This window comes from Aulostomus chinensis, chromosome 2 (genome assembly GCF_037954235.1).
Source record: "Aulostomus chinensis isolate RoL2024-O1b breed Wild chromosome 2, RoL_Achi_v1.0, whole genome shotgun sequence".
NCBI lineage: Eukaryota > Metazoa > Chordata > Actinopteri > Syngnathiformes > Aulostomidae > Aulostomus > Aulostomus chinensis.
In genome coordinates this window covers 16,263,534-16,280,567 of record NC_141321.1, presented here as the reverse complement: position 1 = coordinate 16,280,567, position 17,034 = coordinate 16,263,534, and the positions used below count along the sequence as shown (strand labels likewise).

The 17,034-nt window shown below is 41.0% G+C and overlaps 1 protein-coding gene across 2 annotated transcripts in view; it reads left to right on the top strand.

Annotated features, from left to right (window-relative positions):
* Nucleotides 1-17,034, top strand: part of rasa3 (RAS p21 protein activator 3) — a 45,413-nt gene that overhangs the window by 21,520 nt on the left and 6,859 nt on the right. The window contains exons 4-19 of one of the 2 annotated variants that reach the window (XM_086181066.1): nucleotides 2,245-2,339; nucleotides 4,960-5,036; nucleotides 10,744-10,824; nucleotides 11,138-11,210; nucleotides 12,395-12,468; nucleotides 12,552-12,656; nucleotides 13,590-13,746; nucleotides 13,826-13,974; nucleotides 14,333-14,447; nucleotides 14,578-14,652; nucleotides 14,751-14,874; nucleotides 15,193-15,299; nucleotides 15,751-15,828; nucleotides 15,969-16,046; nucleotides 16,222-16,295; nucleotides 16,700-16,759. In XM_086181066.1, the coding sequence (XP_086037192.1) occupies nucleotides 2,245-2,339; nucleotides 4,960-5,036; nucleotides 10,744-10,824; nucleotides 11,138-11,210; nucleotides 12,395-12,468; nucleotides 12,552-12,656; nucleotides 13,590-13,746; nucleotides 13,826-13,974; nucleotides 14,333-14,447; nucleotides 14,578-14,652; nucleotides 14,751-14,874; nucleotides 15,193-15,299; nucleotides 15,751-15,828; nucleotides 15,969-16,046; nucleotides 16,222-16,295; nucleotides 16,700-16,759 (1,522 nt within the window). The remainder of the gene's footprint in view (nucleotides 1-2,244; nucleotides 2,340-4,959; nucleotides 5,037-10,743; nucleotides 10,825-11,137; nucleotides 11,211-12,394; nucleotides 12,469-12,551; nucleotides 12,657-13,589; nucleotides 13,747-13,825; nucleotides 13,975-14,332; nucleotides 14,448-14,577; nucleotides 14,653-14,750; nucleotides 14,875-15,192; nucleotides 15,300-15,750; nucleotides 15,829-15,968; nucleotides 16,047-16,221; nucleotides 16,296-16,699; nucleotides 16,760-17,034) is intronic. The other variant, XM_086181075.1, reaches the window with a different exon arrangement.

Genomic DNA, 17,034 nt, shown 5'->3' with positions numbered 1-17,034 from the left:
GTGACCTGTCCAGGGTGAACCCCGCCTCTCACCTGAAGGCTGCTGGGATAGGATCCAGCCCCCCCAAGACCCTTAACAGGATAAGAGGGAGAAAATGGATGGATGGAGGGATTATTTTGACCAGTACTGCGTTTTTAATATGCTTTATTACAGGGAACTTTTGTTGGGAACTGTTTATGGTCTAATGTTGTAGAAATCGCTATCAAACAAAGATGTTTTCTTAAGTCTGTTGAAGATGACGTGAAGGCAGAACATCTCTGCACAGCCATAACACGTAACTGATCCATCATTTAATTGAAAATTTTAAATTGCTTTTCACTTCGATGAATCACTCAACTCTTGACGTTTGATAGACCTCTGAGGTACAAGGGAGTGATACGACTTCACTCACAGCTTTTGTTGTGATTTTACAGTAACTGAAACAACATGAAAGACTTTTTTCAAAGACATTATTTGTAATTGTGTAATTATTTGATTCACTATGCCAGATTTTGTAGTATTTTAACACAGACAAAGCTTTTCAGAGACAATCAGTATCACAGTTGTGCATTAAGATATCAGGTCTAACCATTTCATCGTACTGCAAATATAATAAACTCTTCTTGCAAAAGAGCTGCTAAAGAATGTAACCTACAGTAAAATACCTTTAAATATATTTTAAGCACTCATATTTCATGCATATTGATATAACATTACTATTAACCGTCTCTTCAAATATTTATGTTTTAACATTTTTAAACTTCACAAATAATTTATATTGAAAAGTATTAAAGTTTCAAATATTTAAATGGGCTGTGGGCACAGGTGGGCATGTGTCAGGTGTGATTACATCCTTCATCTAATCACGTCTGAGGAGGGGAACAGTTACGCACACTCAAGCCCCGGCCATGCATCCGCTCCTCTGTTTTGATTGGTTGTCACCAGTGATGGGTCCCAGATGTTAACAGTCAGTGGCTGACTGACTCTGTCTCCACGGCAACATGCTGAGTCAGTGCTGCTTTTGTGCGGGAATTTGTGTGTCTGCTTATGATTATAAACAAAAAAAAGATCGCTTTCTTGCACTCCAACCTGCTGATGGATGTCGCTGCTGGCAGGTGGAAGACTGATATGGCCAATATGTCACACTGATACTCAAGATTCAATTAATTAAAGTTTTAAGCACATTTGAAAGTTGTGTTTTCTTTTCGAAAAGATTGGAATCACTTTTTTTTAAAAGCCAGAAGCTGTAAAAACATTTTTTCCTAATCTGCCTTAAATGGGTCATGCGTGAAGTTCTGGAAAAATAACCAAATTTAAGTTTACGTTTATATTTTGTCCAATTCACTGTTTGATTTAGAATGTGGGCAAAAGTAAATAGATAAGTTGCTGTCTGTTTATATTCTACAGCGTATCAATCAATCATTTATGTTTCTGTGGTTTCAACAGTATTTGTTACCGGGCAGGTTATTCACTTCCTAGCTTCTAGTTGGAGGACAAAGTTGATAATGCACTCAAAACTAGAGCTAGTTAGTTTAGCTTAGCTCAGGATCAATGCCCACTGGCATCTTTAAAGCTCAGCTAAATGATTACACCTTCCTTAATCTTTGAAAAAGCAGAGTGTAAAACATCAGTTATCTCACTTGTTCAGTCTGCAGAAGAGTTAAAGCTATCTCTGTCAAAATATGAGGGCACACTGGAGGGTTTGTGCAAAATTAATATGCCTCTGTTTTTACATGGCAATATCATTTAAAATCAGTAATTTTCTGATATTTTTGTATTCAGGATTGGCTACATGGAGTCTCACCTGGTTGCCAGGTAACCCCATGGTGGTACCTGGTCTATAAAATACTTTCACACTGCAAGTTTGGTGAAGATTTGATTAACGTGAGGGCGTCAATACTCTCATCTCCGATAGAGCTTTTCAGCACACTGACCACAAACTGACAAATCTTTTTCAGGGTGTGCTCTCTGTCCTCAGCCATATCAACTGCTGCTTGTGTGTGTTTGTGTGTGTGTGTGTGTGTGTGTGTGTGTGTGTGTGTGTGTGTGTGTGTGTGTGTGTGTGTGATTACACTTGATTTGGGGGTGATATGACTGGGTCATCAGCAGCAGGTGCGCGTGTGGGTTTACAGTACGTGAGCAGACATGTGAGCCTTTGTTGGAGCTTGCATCTCAACGTGTAGGCCTGTCAGGAAGGGTGCGGCGAGGATGACTTGTGTTTTGAGCTCATTTGTCTTTTTTTAATGTGTGTTATTGTGTGCGTAGGCAAGGTTGCAGTGAAGAAAGAAGACCTGCAGAAATATCACGGGAAAGACACCTGGTTCCAGCTGCAGCCTGTCAGTGCTGACTCAGAGGTGCAGGTCAGTACAGAGAGAGAAAACACACCCGTACACACTCAAACACACACACACACACACACACACACACACACACACACACACACACTAAAAAAGTACTCATCTGTTTGTCTTTGTATACCTCCAGAAAACATGAGATAATTAAATTCATAGTTGTGGTATTTTCACACGATATTATTTGACCTAACTTTTTGTAGAGCTTGTTAATCATATAGGATTTCAAGCAATAATCCTCCCCGCACACTGCAGCTGTGTGTATCAGTGGTTGTGTGTGTTTGTACATTTGAAGCTGGGCAGAACCCAAACAAACACAGCATGTGTGCACCTGAAACACCCGAGGCTGCAGGGTCAAAGTCATGCAGCTCTCCAGGTAACATGCAGGTCTCATTCATTCACCTGCCACTTACCAACACGTGATTGTCCACAAGTGGGGCAAACAACATTTTTCCAAAAATTTTTTTTTTTTTTTTGCATATTCAGCTAAAATGTGTTGAGGTTGCAGGTTGTGTAGCTGCCTCCATTCTTCAAACTGATGGGTACTTAACACTGCAATCAGTGCACGTATGCAGATTCTTTTATTATTACCAGCAGACATGATTGTAGTAGAAAGCAACATGGAGGCCTGGGACTGTCTTGGTATATAAAGAAGAAAATGGTTGCTTCTCATTGCTCTCTTGAAACAATAAATAATGTCCCGTCTGGCTGTTTTCGCACCAAAGTCTGGAACTTCAAGGCAGCAAACGCTCATCAAATCAGCGTGTCCCCCAGGTGTCATGTTTCCATCACTGCTGGGGCCGATAAGTGACGTGACGACTGGAGAGTCATTTGACCCGGGAATGATTCTCACCTTGTCCCACAAAAAACAGATGTTAGTGATGATGTGACTGATGCTTGACATTTGAGATGCCCCTCTGCGCTGTTAGAGAACTGGCTGGTGTAGCACTACACACATTCCCACCGTTACTGAAGTGAAGATTACCCTGAGAGTGAGCAGCCCTCAAGGCATACACTGTAATATTTAATTTTTTTCTGTTTTTTTTTTTTGTGTGTTGTTGAGAATCCCCTTACATGTTCAGTAAGTGTGTGTTGGTGCATCTTTTGAGTGGATGTGTGCAGATGGTTGCAGGTACTTTTGTTGCTTCATTTGTTAGCTCAAGCATCTAAATTGAAGTTATGTGATGTGTGTATAACTTAAGACACACACACACACACACACACACACACATATATATATATATACACACACACACACACAGAGTTTAAGTAATCACTGGATTTTAATATTTGTATTCCCTGCAGGATTTTCTTCCACTGGTTAACTTTTCAACTCATCCACTCATCAAATATGAAGCTTTCTCTGCGCTTGTCCTACATGCTCATTCAATACTTTTGCAATATTTTCTGCTATTCACTCTTCAATGCTCTCGCTCACCCACACGTGTGCATGCACACACAACCAGGAACACACGGAACACACACATAGAGCGACACACACACACACACACGTGCGCGTGCGCACACACACACACGTGCGCGCGGGCACACACACATAAGCAGTGCACAGTAACATCTGCAGACAGATGGGTGTGTGTCACCCTGGAGCAGCTATCTGAAACAGAGACACATTCATGTGAGGAGCTGGGGAGAGGAAGGATGTGTGAGAGAACGAGAGAGAAAAGAGAGAAAGCAAGGGAGACGGATCAAATGAAGTAGGAAGATAGAGTGTCTCTCTTCTCATTTCAATAGAGGACACATTGTTTGGCCCCATGTGCACATGTGTATGCGCATGTTTTTGTTCCTTTTAGCTTGAATCAGTTAGAAAGAGCGACGCCAGTGAGTTTGCATACTGATGCCGTTAATTAATGGAGCTGCTCTAGACAGCTGCACTGCTACGCTGCCATTATGTCATTAATCCAATCACTTCAGAGGGAGAATAACTTGGGCATGACGCCTGTGATCACATCTATTTTCACACAGAGGAATGCCACTGTCATCATGCTGGTGTGTGTTTTGTCAAGTGAAAGAAGTCATTAAGGAAGAGTTATTGCATGTTTCAGGGATCAGGCTTTTCCTTAAAGATTATTTTAATCTCATATTGTTCATGAAATCATATATAACCAATGTAGGTCATAATTTTGACGTTCCGGGGTGCAACCATAAGCTTGTAGTTCTCAGAGTGAAACAGCTGGACTTGATTCTCTCTCCCGCTCTCTCTGTAAATGTTCTGTTTTCAAAAAAAGCAAAGGATTACATGACTCTTTATAAATTGACACAATTTTCTCAACCACTTAGTACTTTCATATCCCGGTGGATTATTCATTGAGCGAAATGGATTGCCTCCTAAGCCTAAAGCAAGTTTGAAAAGCTGACATTTCAGATTAAATTTACATGTATTACCCTGATGGGACGTTTTTGTCCAAAGTGACACACAAATGAGGGGCAATCTGAGACTCATATTAGATAAGATTACATTTGTCCTCCGCACAGTACAAGCTGCTTCACATTACAAATAATTTTTGTTGGACAGCAGTCGTGCTGAAGAAGTGTAACACTGAACATTTGAAGGCTGCTCTCTCTCTCCAGACATTATAAGAGTGTATAATTGTGTGTGTTTTCTCTGCAGGGAAAAGTGCACCTGGAACTGCGTCTGAGTGAAGTCATCACAGACAGCGGAGTCATCAACCATAAATTAGCCACACGGTGAGGTTACACACACACACACACACACACACACACACACACACACACACACACACACACACACACACACACACACACACACACACACACCCCATCTGTTTTTATGTGACGTGTCCAGTTTTATACCAGTTATTAGTGAGGATAACAAGATGGAAATATATAATTGTACTTTTGTTGCAGGTTAAAATTCTTTATTTAAATCAGAAATCCAAGTCAAGACATGACACTTCTCATCAGCTGCTGTCCAGGACTGGCGCTGTCTGCACTTTTTTTTGATAGGTTGCCATGGCCGCCATTTGGTGCAGATATTCTCATCATCCCACATAGATATTGGTGATCCCCTCCCTTTTAATCTGCCCCCCCCCAAAACACTCACATAATAATATTCCAATTTAGACAAGCAATATTCTGATTTAGTCTTTTGTGAAGGTCTCAAACTGCCTGATGATGCAGGTCTAGTTGGGTTTTGCTAACTCAGCTCAAAATCAGTCTTTGCATATTCGTAAGAAAACACTCAGGTTTTATTCCCCAGCAACAACACGACAATACGAGGTGAATTCAGGTGGAGCCAAACCCTTCTAGAGGGAAACTGTTGGAGGTTGCTATTTATCTGCAGTAAAGGTGAATATAAATGTAATAGTCTTCTATAAACTCAAGTAAGCTTCACCTCAACTGAAATATTGTCTAATGTAGAAGGAGGTTGATGAGTCCTTGTATTAACTGTATTATATTATCATCACATCAGTGTCCTAAAATAGTCTTTCAATAATGTCTTTTATTGGACAATTTTACATCCAGTAAAATTAGTTATTGTGACAGGTTTGCTTGTGACACAATTGCTGCTGTTGTTCATGATGCTTACAAGCAAAGCAACAGGCTTTATTCTGCCTCCAAAGTGCATGGGTTGTTGCCCAGCAACAGCTTTGGACCAGAGACAGCTAAAGGTTTCTGCTCAGTCTCATAGTGAATGTGGGAATTCTTGCAATTTTTTTCTGGTGTGTTGAATTTGATTGCATGCGTAATTTATGAGCCCCACCGATGTTTTGCTGAGGATCAATAATATCCTTACTAGTAGCTCGTCCTGCGTGTGTGTGTGTGTGTGTGTGTGTGTGTGTGTGTGTGTGTGTGTGTGTGTGTGTGTGTGTGTGTGTGTGCTCCTGCTCTTCTTCTGGAGCAATAAAGTCTGATGATGATCCCACATGGCTCCGTTCCCAGAGCACATTGTGGGTAAGGAGCTTAGAGTGGAGAGCAGGAGGTCATCTAGTCGGATCTGTCTAGAAAGACACGTGTTGGAGACACAGAGAGAGCTGTGTCCACGCAGAGCTCACATCACACCCACTAATTCAAAGAAATCACAGTCTTCATCACTCTGTGGTGATCTCTATTTACAGCTTAATGCACAGTGGGTCCTGTGTGATGATCTCAGTAGAAGACGCAGAAAGATGCTCCAGCTTCTTCATAGTTCTTAGTGTGTTGAACGTCTGACATCACACCGTATTTGTCTTCTCATATTTGAGCATGTGCTTGGAGTGAAAACATGAAAATCCTGTTTTCTGTATCCTTCGGAATCCACCTTTCTCTTACCCAGTGGCATTATTTATTAATAGCAAAAATATTACAAAATACCTGCAATGGAACATCATTTGATGTTTCTACACCTGGAATTCAGGACTTTTTTCTTTCAGTGAAAAAGATTTGTTTTTCTTTTTTAAGGGATTATTTGACAGTTTTACATGTTAGACTGATATTTCATAGGTTCTCAATCATCACAACAGTAATAATAACAACTCAATAATAACATGTACTCTCATTGTATAACTCTCTCATTGTTAGTGCTATGTTTATTGCTATACCTGCTTCATGAGCATATTTTCTCCTGCAGACTTGCATCAGTAATGAATTTGAATGTAAAGTTCCTTTAATGACAGTAGGACTCCTGGAAATCATTGCCACGTGTAGCCACAAATGACACGAGCAGACAAGAAGTCACATGTTTACCTCAGGAAAAACCTCCTTCAATGTTTTTTAAATTTTCAATTAAGTTTTTTGTTCAGAAGCTCATAACTACTACACAACCTGTAAACATGCAGGTTTCTGTTTAAATCCGGGTAAACTGATGAAAAAAAAAATGAATATGGTTCCCAATCAGGGGAGACAAGGAGTTGCCAGTCTGTTTTTTTCCTGCTGCGTCATGTTCAACGTCACAGGTGAAGTCATTGCATTGGAAAGAAGTGATCGGCTTTGTGAACACAGCTCTGGAGTGCGGTGTCTTAGGTCTGTATCCAATCAAAAAAGCAGCATGGAGGAATTGAATGCTCTGAATGTGGACAGGTTGAATTTGAGGCTTAGATGACTAAAAGTCACAGTCACAGGATGAGACAACAAGATTTAATTCCTCCAAGTACATGAATGCCAATTAAAGCTTTTCCATTTCAAAAATACCAGGGTATAAGTGGGTGCTAGCAGGGTTTTGGCCCTTGGGAATAAGGCTTTGTTGGAGTAGCACCCATGAATGACATCGGCTCATCACATCTGCCTTGCTTGGATTGGGAGGGAGCTGATTATTTGAGTCAAGAGGATATGTGGGTGCACAAAAGAAGTGCTAAAATGAGTAATGTGGAGTAAAACAAATAAGTCTGCCTCACCCCATGTCAGAGCTCACTACAGCGATGAGAAACACGGGGGGGGGGGGGTAGTAGGCCAAGCAGGGGTTATATAAACAAGCTTATTGGACAGGAAGTGCAGTGGCATTAGTGATGCTTAACGCAGCCCTTGTTCCATCTTAGGAACCTGTGTGTGGTTGTGGGAAATGCTGCGATTTGCTGTCTAATTCATCATGCTGTGTGACTAGTGGTGCATCACGCTGACACACAGGAAGTGATTCGTCCTGCTGGGCGTCTTGTCCCATTTGGGCAATAATCCCCGCACAGTGTGATGTCATCTGGAAGCAGGACAGCTGTAGACAGGTTGCAATCACACAGGAAGATAAATACTGAGGATAAAACAAATAAAGCTTCACACTCTGAACACTACTTCTACTGGAGGGGCAACAATGAACACCACCAGCTGAAAATGCCTGTAGCGAGATCGAAACATTTCACAGCATCATGGATTCTTATGGTTATGAGGTGTTGGAAAGTTAAATGCACTGCATGTGTAGAGCTTTGTTACTGTAAGGGTACTCTTAACTGCATTGCAATATTACATCCCATTTACACTTTTACTTACAGCTTGATAGGTTGTTTTTTTTTTAAACTGAAAATGTCATGAAAATATGTTGTGTAATGTTTCGGTAAAAACATTTCATTTGTTCCAGAAATATTCTTCCCAAATGAAGGGTAAAGCTCTCTAAAAAAAATTCTTAAAATATTTCTTGAGGCAGCAGATGACAGCTTCTTGTGTTTTCTTTGTTGGATTTAAAAAATCGAACATGTAAATAATCCTCAAAATTTACTGTCAACCAATTTTGTTTTGGTAAACATTTAAATTTTGGAAAAATTATTTGAAATGATTAACATCATTAAAGAGTTATTTCAATGATAGATTAAAAAAAAGAAACAACCATTTTCTTCAACATCATCTAGGTAATGGTAGCCAATGTTGTGGGAACGTTCCGAGGCAGTTGGGTGGGATGTCAGCAACAACTCACGGTGAATATTAGCTGTGTTAGCATGTTAATGCACAGTGGTTAAAGCACTTGGGAACATTTATCAAATTTAATGACATTTAAACAGCTTTCTGTAGTATCCACGTTCGTCTGCAACACATATAACATCCTGTCCAAACGCTTTAATTCAATTAATACATCAATTATTTTTGTATAGGACTTATCATTGACAAAATCCTCCTCTCTTTAGCATATGCTAGCACATGCATTTTTAGTGTTATTTTTGACATTCTTCCTTTATACCTCATGATAAAGCCTTTATCCTCTACTTGTAAGGCTCAGTTTCCCAGTTTGGCCGTTTATAAAAACTTTTTCTGCCTTTTTCATCCCTGTTGGCAGTGAAGCCCTCCAGATTGCTGCTTTTTGTCATTTTTCAGTTCCTATCTTGCAATAAGAGACCTCCATGCTATACAAAGTCAGTGGAGAGCAACAAACTGTTTTTCCCCTTCACTGCTAGAAGGAATTTATCATCAGTGTGAGGCAAAAATAAATTTTTAAATTTTTTTTAATTATTTCGTGTCATTGTCATTTCAGTATTTTCTAAATTTATATATTTTTGTTTGTGAAATAACAGAGAAAAAGTGAATTATAAACAATTTTATCATCTCTGTGCCCCATGTTACCACAGTCCAATGTATTTTTTTGACCAACAGCTCAGTGCCAGTTTAGGATCAAATAACAAAGAAAATCCCCACACAGGCATGATTGCTCAAAAATAATCTGATTTCATAATCAACATTTTTTGACGGTCAATTCAGTTGATTGTTTTCAGCTTTTTTTTTTTTTTTATTACTTACCAGATTAATTTTGTCTCTAAAGAGCAGAGGAGGAAGTGAAGTCCACTGTCCTTATATGGATATGTGCCTTTGTATTTTAAAGGTCCTCTGCTTTGTGTGTAATTCCTGGATCACAAAGGAATTGAAATTCACAACCATTGGAAAACACGTCACAATGAATAACTTTCCGCCAGCTCTTCTCATCTGTCCTCTCTGCTTGTTTGTTATAATTATTGATTATTATTGAGTATTGATTTTGGCTTTTTTTGCAACAGCTGAAAGGGCAGTGAGAAACTTCTGCAGACAGAATTTTGACATGCAAAGATTCACATCCAGACCTGAAGCCATGACTGGGTCTTGGTGTGTGTGTGTGTGTGTGTGTGTGCGCGTGTGTGTGTGTGCGCGCGCGCATACATGTAGGTGAGGGAGTATGACTTCATGCGCACCCTGAATGTCTCATTATCAGAGGGAGAGATATAGCACGTTAAAGTCTCCATCACATCTCTACTTTACTCTTTACTGGGAGGGTAGTTTTCTTTCTCAGTTCAGTGTTGCTGAATCACATCTCAGATACCTAACTTGGAAATTTGGTACTGATTTAAAGCTGCATTAAAGAACAAATGTGCATGAAGATTTTATCACCAAAAGACAGAATTTGCCAGCAGCTCACCAGGGGCCAACTTGGAGAATTACATTCTCGTAAATGTGACCAGCTTGCATTTATAGTTAGAAGATTCTCAAATTCCCTCCCTGCTATGTGGTGCAGGTTGGGCAGAGACTCCAGCCCAAATGAGTTGAAGTAGGGAGCTAAAAGCTTTGCAGAGCTGTAGTCCTGGGTGTCAGTTTTCAGTGGTCTTGGCAGCATCAGTGACCCTTTTACATTAGTCATTTAATTAAGTGGTAATATAGAGCTTAATAGAGCTTTAATAGTCCTCTGAGACTACTGTCTGTCTTTTTACATCTGTATTTTCTGCTTTGCTGAGAGAAAGCCCCTTTTAGCTTAACATAAGAAAGATATATTGTAAATAGTCTCAGTTTAGGAACAGATTTCTTTAAATTCTTTGATTTATCTTTCCACTGAGCGCTCAACACAATGGCATCTAACATTCAAGTGCAGCATTGGTAAGGTTGCATTCAAATTAGCATCAAGTTAATATGTTACAAGCGTGTGTGTGTGTGTGTGTGTGTGTGTGTGTGTGTGTGTGGGGGGGGGGTTACCTGTTCAAAGGTGTGTGCTTATTCCGTCCTGCTTGGTGTTCTACAGGGTGTTGGAGTGCCAAGGTCTCCCAATCGTCAACGGCCAATGTGACCCCTATGCTGCCGTCTCGTTGCTAGGACCCTCCAGGTTCAAACAAACACGCCAGAGTGCACTCACGCACACCCCCCCCCCCCCCCCACACACACACACACACACACATCAGTGAGTTTACATAGATACCACTATACCAATTATGATCACGTAAGCATTTAGAGACCTGGACACTCATCGTGGTGTTTGAACATTTTAAGGAATGAAGACACAGCAGATGATGATGAAGCTGGATATGTTTGGAGGGACATGACTTACCAGGTTCATGTGACTGTCACATGAACAGACACAGCACCACATGATTTCATCAGCTTGGTTTCTAATGTCTCGGTGTCAATGCTTTCTTCAGGTCAGAGGCAAAGAAGACCAAGGTGAAGAGGAAAACCAACAATCCACAATTTGATGAGGTTTTCTATTTTGAGGTAAAGTTACCCTATTTGTCCGTGTAAATATATTTGAAATGCACACGTAAGGTTTGATCCTGCAGGAATAAATCCATTAAAATTAAAAAGACATTATTAAAAGAAATTTTAAACACTTTTAATTTCTAAAAAATATTATGCTCCAGGCTATCACTTTTGGTTTTGGTCAGTGTCTTACACACCTGTGGTCCATCCACACACACTTACTTTGTCTCTGAACTTAGTCACATCTACTAATTTAAGATTTTTTTTTGTGTGTGTGATTAAAGTGGGTGTATTTGTGCCATGTCCATTGACTATGGACTGAGATTCATGCGATAAAAGTTCAAAACATGTAGCAGAGACACTTCAAATTTAGCAAAAGTGCTTGCCTTCAACCCCAGAGTGCCATGGTTTAATATATTTGATGCACATATTTTTGATGAATAATTACGAAATGGATCAGTGAGTTAAAGACACAAACAACAAGCCTTAGTTACAGACACAAAAATATCCTTTAAACGTGTTTCAATGGTTATAACCAGTCAGTTAGTCTGACTGCTGTTGTTGCCATAACTGGAAACAAAGTGGAAATATGAAGAAATCATGACTAAAGGGTTTGTGTGACAGCGGAAAGGTTTATAGAGGTGAGGTAATTATTATAGGGCATAAATGAGATGAGATTCTTTTTTGTCACCAAGGTACCAAACAGTGCTTTCTGCCCTGGGGAGGGGGGGCACTCCCTTTCACAGTGCCCCTGTTAACCCTCTCTCTGACATTTATGTGTTGCTCCTCCCTCTGGCATCCAGCCGGAGAAAAAAGCAGCACAAGAGAATGATTGATTCAGACAAACCACCAAACAATCCAATCCTTTCATTTCTAAATTCCTGAAACAAAACTACAGCACACACATCCCTCGTTTACTGCTAACTTATAGAATTCAACTGCGTGTAATGTTTAACTGCACACCATCATATTAAAACACACCTCAGGTATATAGTTTGGTCCAATTTTCAACACTGAATTAACCAAGAAAAATGGTACAACACTCACATCTTGTTTGTCAATTCTACAACATTTTTTTAAATTATTTTCTACTGGTTTATGTACTTAAACATCTGAGTGAGTCAATGGCTAAGCTGAGCCTACAACCCACCAGGGAATAATGCAGACTTTTGTTCAATGATCACTTTGTCCCCTCTTAGGTGACGCGACCGTTAAGCTACACAAAGCGACAGTTCGATGTTGAAGAAGAAGATGTTGACAAACTGGCGCTGAGGTGAGCCGGCAGCTGTCTTCCTAAATCTTTAGATTCACCACCAGCAGCATCAGTGGGAGTATTGACCTCTGGTTTGTCCTCAGGGTGGACCTGTGGAACGCCAGCAACCTGAAGTTTGGGGATGAGTTTCTAGGAGGGGTGCGGGTTCCTCTCAGGGTCCTGGGCCAGGCTGGAGTCCACGATGCATGGTGACTGGGATCATCTCTTGATTTTTAACTCTGCCAATCCTTATCACTGTCCAGATGCTGTACTGCACCCCTACTGAGGTTGCGATGGTCTGGTATCCTTTCCTTGTTTTCCTCTGAGTATGTGCGGCCATAGCAAATTCACAGTTTTCAATTTAACACTATTTGTCTTGTATTTATTTTTCCAAATAATTTTTTGATTATGAAAAGCTACACACTACATTCCCCAGATGGCTGATGGAAGTATCAGTTGGGAAAGTAGACCTGCCCCAGAATGTAATGGCTTCATCCTCATCTCAGCGTCCCCTCGCGTCAGGTTTCACGATAAGACATGGGCTGAAAACATAACATCTTGGTGGAGGTATTGCCGCTTGTTAGCTTAGCTCCAAAGAATGCTAGCGACCTCTTCTTTGCCGACATAAATAGAAACCTCCAAACCTCCCAACAAGCTTCCTAAATATTGACTCTGCTTTCAGCAATTTTTTGGTCTCCACCAATGCCCCCACCCCACCCCCTGAGGGAAACATCAGACTACTAAACTGCCGAAAGCTCCGCTATGTTCACCAGCTTGTTGCTAATCTCCTCCGATGCTTGCCTAGGAGTGTACGGCTTTTTAGCTGAAAATTTGCTGCTTCTGCACCTGGGAGCAAGATTGATGAGCGCAGTGAGAGTGAACAGAAACAGTGAAGCTGCAGGCCAGAAAACAATGAGCTGAAAGCAGTAATAAAGCTCTACCAAGCTGAGAGGAAATAGGGAGTTAGGAGATAAATCTCTGGGGGTTTATTACCAAGAGCCATACCTTTCACATGACACTCCGTCTATTTTATTATCGTTTATAAAACTATTGATTAGCCTAGCCAAATACTTTGTCAGTGTCATTTTGGAAATGTTAAGTCAATATTAAGCGCCTCCTCTTGTTGAACTCTTGTGCATCAGGTACTTTCTCCAGCCGAGGGAGAACGGAGGGAAGTCCGTGAAGGTGGAAGAGCTCGGCTCTCTGCGTCTGAACATCGTTTACACTGAAGACCACGTCTTCCCCTCCGAACATTACACCCCGCTCAGAGATTTATTGCTGTATTCCGCTAATGTTCAGGTGTGTGTGTGGGACATATTTCTACTGGTACTAGACTGTTTGAGTGCTGCATATTTACATGTCCGTCCTCTCCGTTCAGCCCGTGTCGGCATCCACAGCTCACATACTGGGGGAGGTGTGTCGAGAGAAACAAGAAGCTGCCATTCCTCTTGTGCGTCTCTTTCTTCATTACGGCAAGATTGTGCCTTTCATCAGCGCCATCGCTCACGCTGAAGTCAACCGTACCCAGTGAGTTCACCGTCACATCCGTACCGTTGAGTAACAGCTGTTTGGTTCAACATCAGCACAGAAGTAGCTGTCAAATCTCCTGCTAAATTAAAACTCAACATACAGTAAACCTCTTGAATGTTGTATATTTAGGTTTGTTGTTTGTTTATTTGTACAATTAAATCAGGAGCAGTAATGTTCTTTAAATACCCACTTTTATTGTCATTATCAGTTTGGGTAAGCATAGGTTCTGGTTGAGATGACACTCTGAAAATGAATCTAATCTAGTTTATGAAATGAATCACCAAAGTCTGTTGTGTATATTTTGCGGTCTTTTGGCTGTCGTTCTGACTTGAATCCGTCCCGTGTCCATCTTTAGGGATCCTAACACAATTTTCCGGGGAAATTCTCTGACTTCCAAGTGCATTGACGAGACCATGAAGCTTGCAGGGATGCATTATCTGCAAGTTACACTGAAACCCATCATAGATGAGGTTTGGCTCCGCAACACACCCCTGTTTCTCTCTTTAGTTTTATCTTCTCTTCATTTACATCATCTTTCACATTCTTACAAGGATATTTTTAGATGTATGGTTATGTAATACGTTCTATACATCTTCACAGATCTGCACAGAACACAAACCCTGTGAAATCGACCCGGTCAAGCTCAAAGAGTCGGAAAACCTGGAGACGAACAGGGTACGAAGAAGAAGACCCAGCGTGTGTGCTTATGCGTGTGTTTGTGTTTCCAAGTAGTTTGTGTGCGTTATCTGACAAATCTGACCTGTCTTCCTCAGGAAAACCTTCGCCACTATGTCGACCGAATCTTCAATGTAATTACCACTTCTGGCGTCCGCTGCCCCACCGTCATGTGTGATATTTTCTTCTCTCTGAGAGAGTCTGCAGCCACCCGTTTCCAAGGTAACTCACCTCCTTACTCACAAAGACTGGAGGACAGACTCCTGCTCATAAGGAACAGGAAGCAGACAATAAAGAACAGGATGTACAGAATGTCCAAGGACAACTTTTACCGTAAAATCGAGAGTATTCTTGCATTCCACTTCAAAGCATTTGTCGCTCACCAGTATGGTTGTGTGTTAGCAGACCATAAACCACATGCCATATAGTCTGCTGCCTCCTTTTGGCCATGTCTGGCAATTACAGTCACAGGAAGCACAAGGACGAAAACATGAAAATATAGACGTGACATCCCTCTTTCTGTCTTTGTCAACCCTCCAGTGGACCAAGACGTCCGATACACAGCCGTGAGCAGTTTCATCTTCTTGCGTTTCTTTGCACCAGCCATCCTGTCCCCGAATTTATTCCATCTACGGCCACACCATCCCGTGAGTTTGATGTTCCAACACACATGCATAAAAAAACAAAACAGAGTCATATTTGCTAGTCATTGATGTGCCTTTAGAAATAACTGGAAAAAGTTTACTAAATGTCATTCCAAGGAAAAATCTGTCATTTTCCAACGTGATTCTCAAAGGTTTTAGGGTCAAATTTATTGACGAGGACCAAAATTCTTTGAATAGAACCCTTTTGACAGACTTATATTTAAAATATATGATTACATTGTATGTGACAGTCATAGCACTCTTGTTCAGTACAGGAAGTATTAATTATTTTAATCTCTATTGATCATTTCCTCCCAAATTGTGAGTAAAATAATAATGTTTTGATTACAAGATTACCTTTTGTATCATTAATGGGGCATTTTTATTGTTGTCACTTTAAGATTTCATTATGTAGCACTTGCAGACCTTTTATTGAGTATTTACACTCTCGTAGGACCCCGCCACCTCACGAACCCTCACCCTCATCTCCAAGACAATCCAGACCCTGGGAAGTCTCGCCAAGTCTAAATCTGTGAGTTTCTCTTGTACAGTGTATTTCATTTACATTCCTATGATTAAACTCATTTATGTGTGTAAAAAGCTACATGCTAACTCCCCTTCCTGACTGCCCTCTTTCTCTCTCCGTCACACTTTCTCCTTTTTCCTCTCAAGGCCAATTTCAAAGAATCCTATATGGCTGCGTTTTATGACTACTTCAATGAGCAGAAGTATGCCGATGCTGTGAAGAATGTGAGTGTTTCCCTGTTACATGCCGTAAATCTTTGCCAGCATAATATCACCTGTTTTAAATCAGATCTGTAAAGGTGTACTTACTTTTAGTCTCAAGCTATAGAGTTTCATAGCAGACTGAACAAAATCTGCAGAAAAAATGGCTTGATATGTAACATTGTTTTCCCGCCCTCAGTTCCTGGACCTCATCTCCACCTCTGGAAAGTGGGATCAGAAGAGCATTGAAACACCGATCATGCTCAAAGAAGGGTAAGATTGTTGTTAAACTGATATAAATGGAAACAACACATTAAAAATAGATCTGTGCTTGAGAACAACTCTGAAGAGCATCCATGTGATAGTAGGGGATAATGTGACATTTTACCACCAAAGGAGCTAATGAAGCGGCTGCAGTGTTTATAGGAAGGTTGTCTTGGGTTTGTTTTGTGCTTACGTTAACTAAGTCTGAGCTGCGCAAGCCCAGAGAAATAACCTCAATACTTTCCATATTTGACCTCTGGTGCTCGTGTCACTGTAAATTGTACATTGAGGCCTCTCTAACGACACACTGGCTGTAGCTGGGCTGTTATTTCTAACGGGAAGTTGACAGACAGTATACCAGGGCTTGGTTCATCAACACCCCCACCCTCTTGTGTTTCTGCTACCGGGCGTAGGAGTGTAAAACTCACTATAAAGAGGGTTGATGGGAAGGGGTCAAAACGCCCGAAGGGCAGGTAAGAGCTTCTCTGTATAAAGGCTTTGCCCTTGTGACCCCTTGTGTGTGCACCGTTGCCCCTCCCCGAGCTGTCCATTCTCTCTCCCACCAACGCTGCTGTTGATGCTGCTGCACTTTACTTTATATCTCCCCTGTGACTTAATCTGATGACCTCTGACACTGTGATCAGTCGACTGATGTGCGCTGTCACGGTATAAAGTAAAGTGTCACCCTCTGAGCCTGCTTACTTCAGGAGGCGTCTCCTTCCCCACCGGACATGCTTGGTGTGACAGT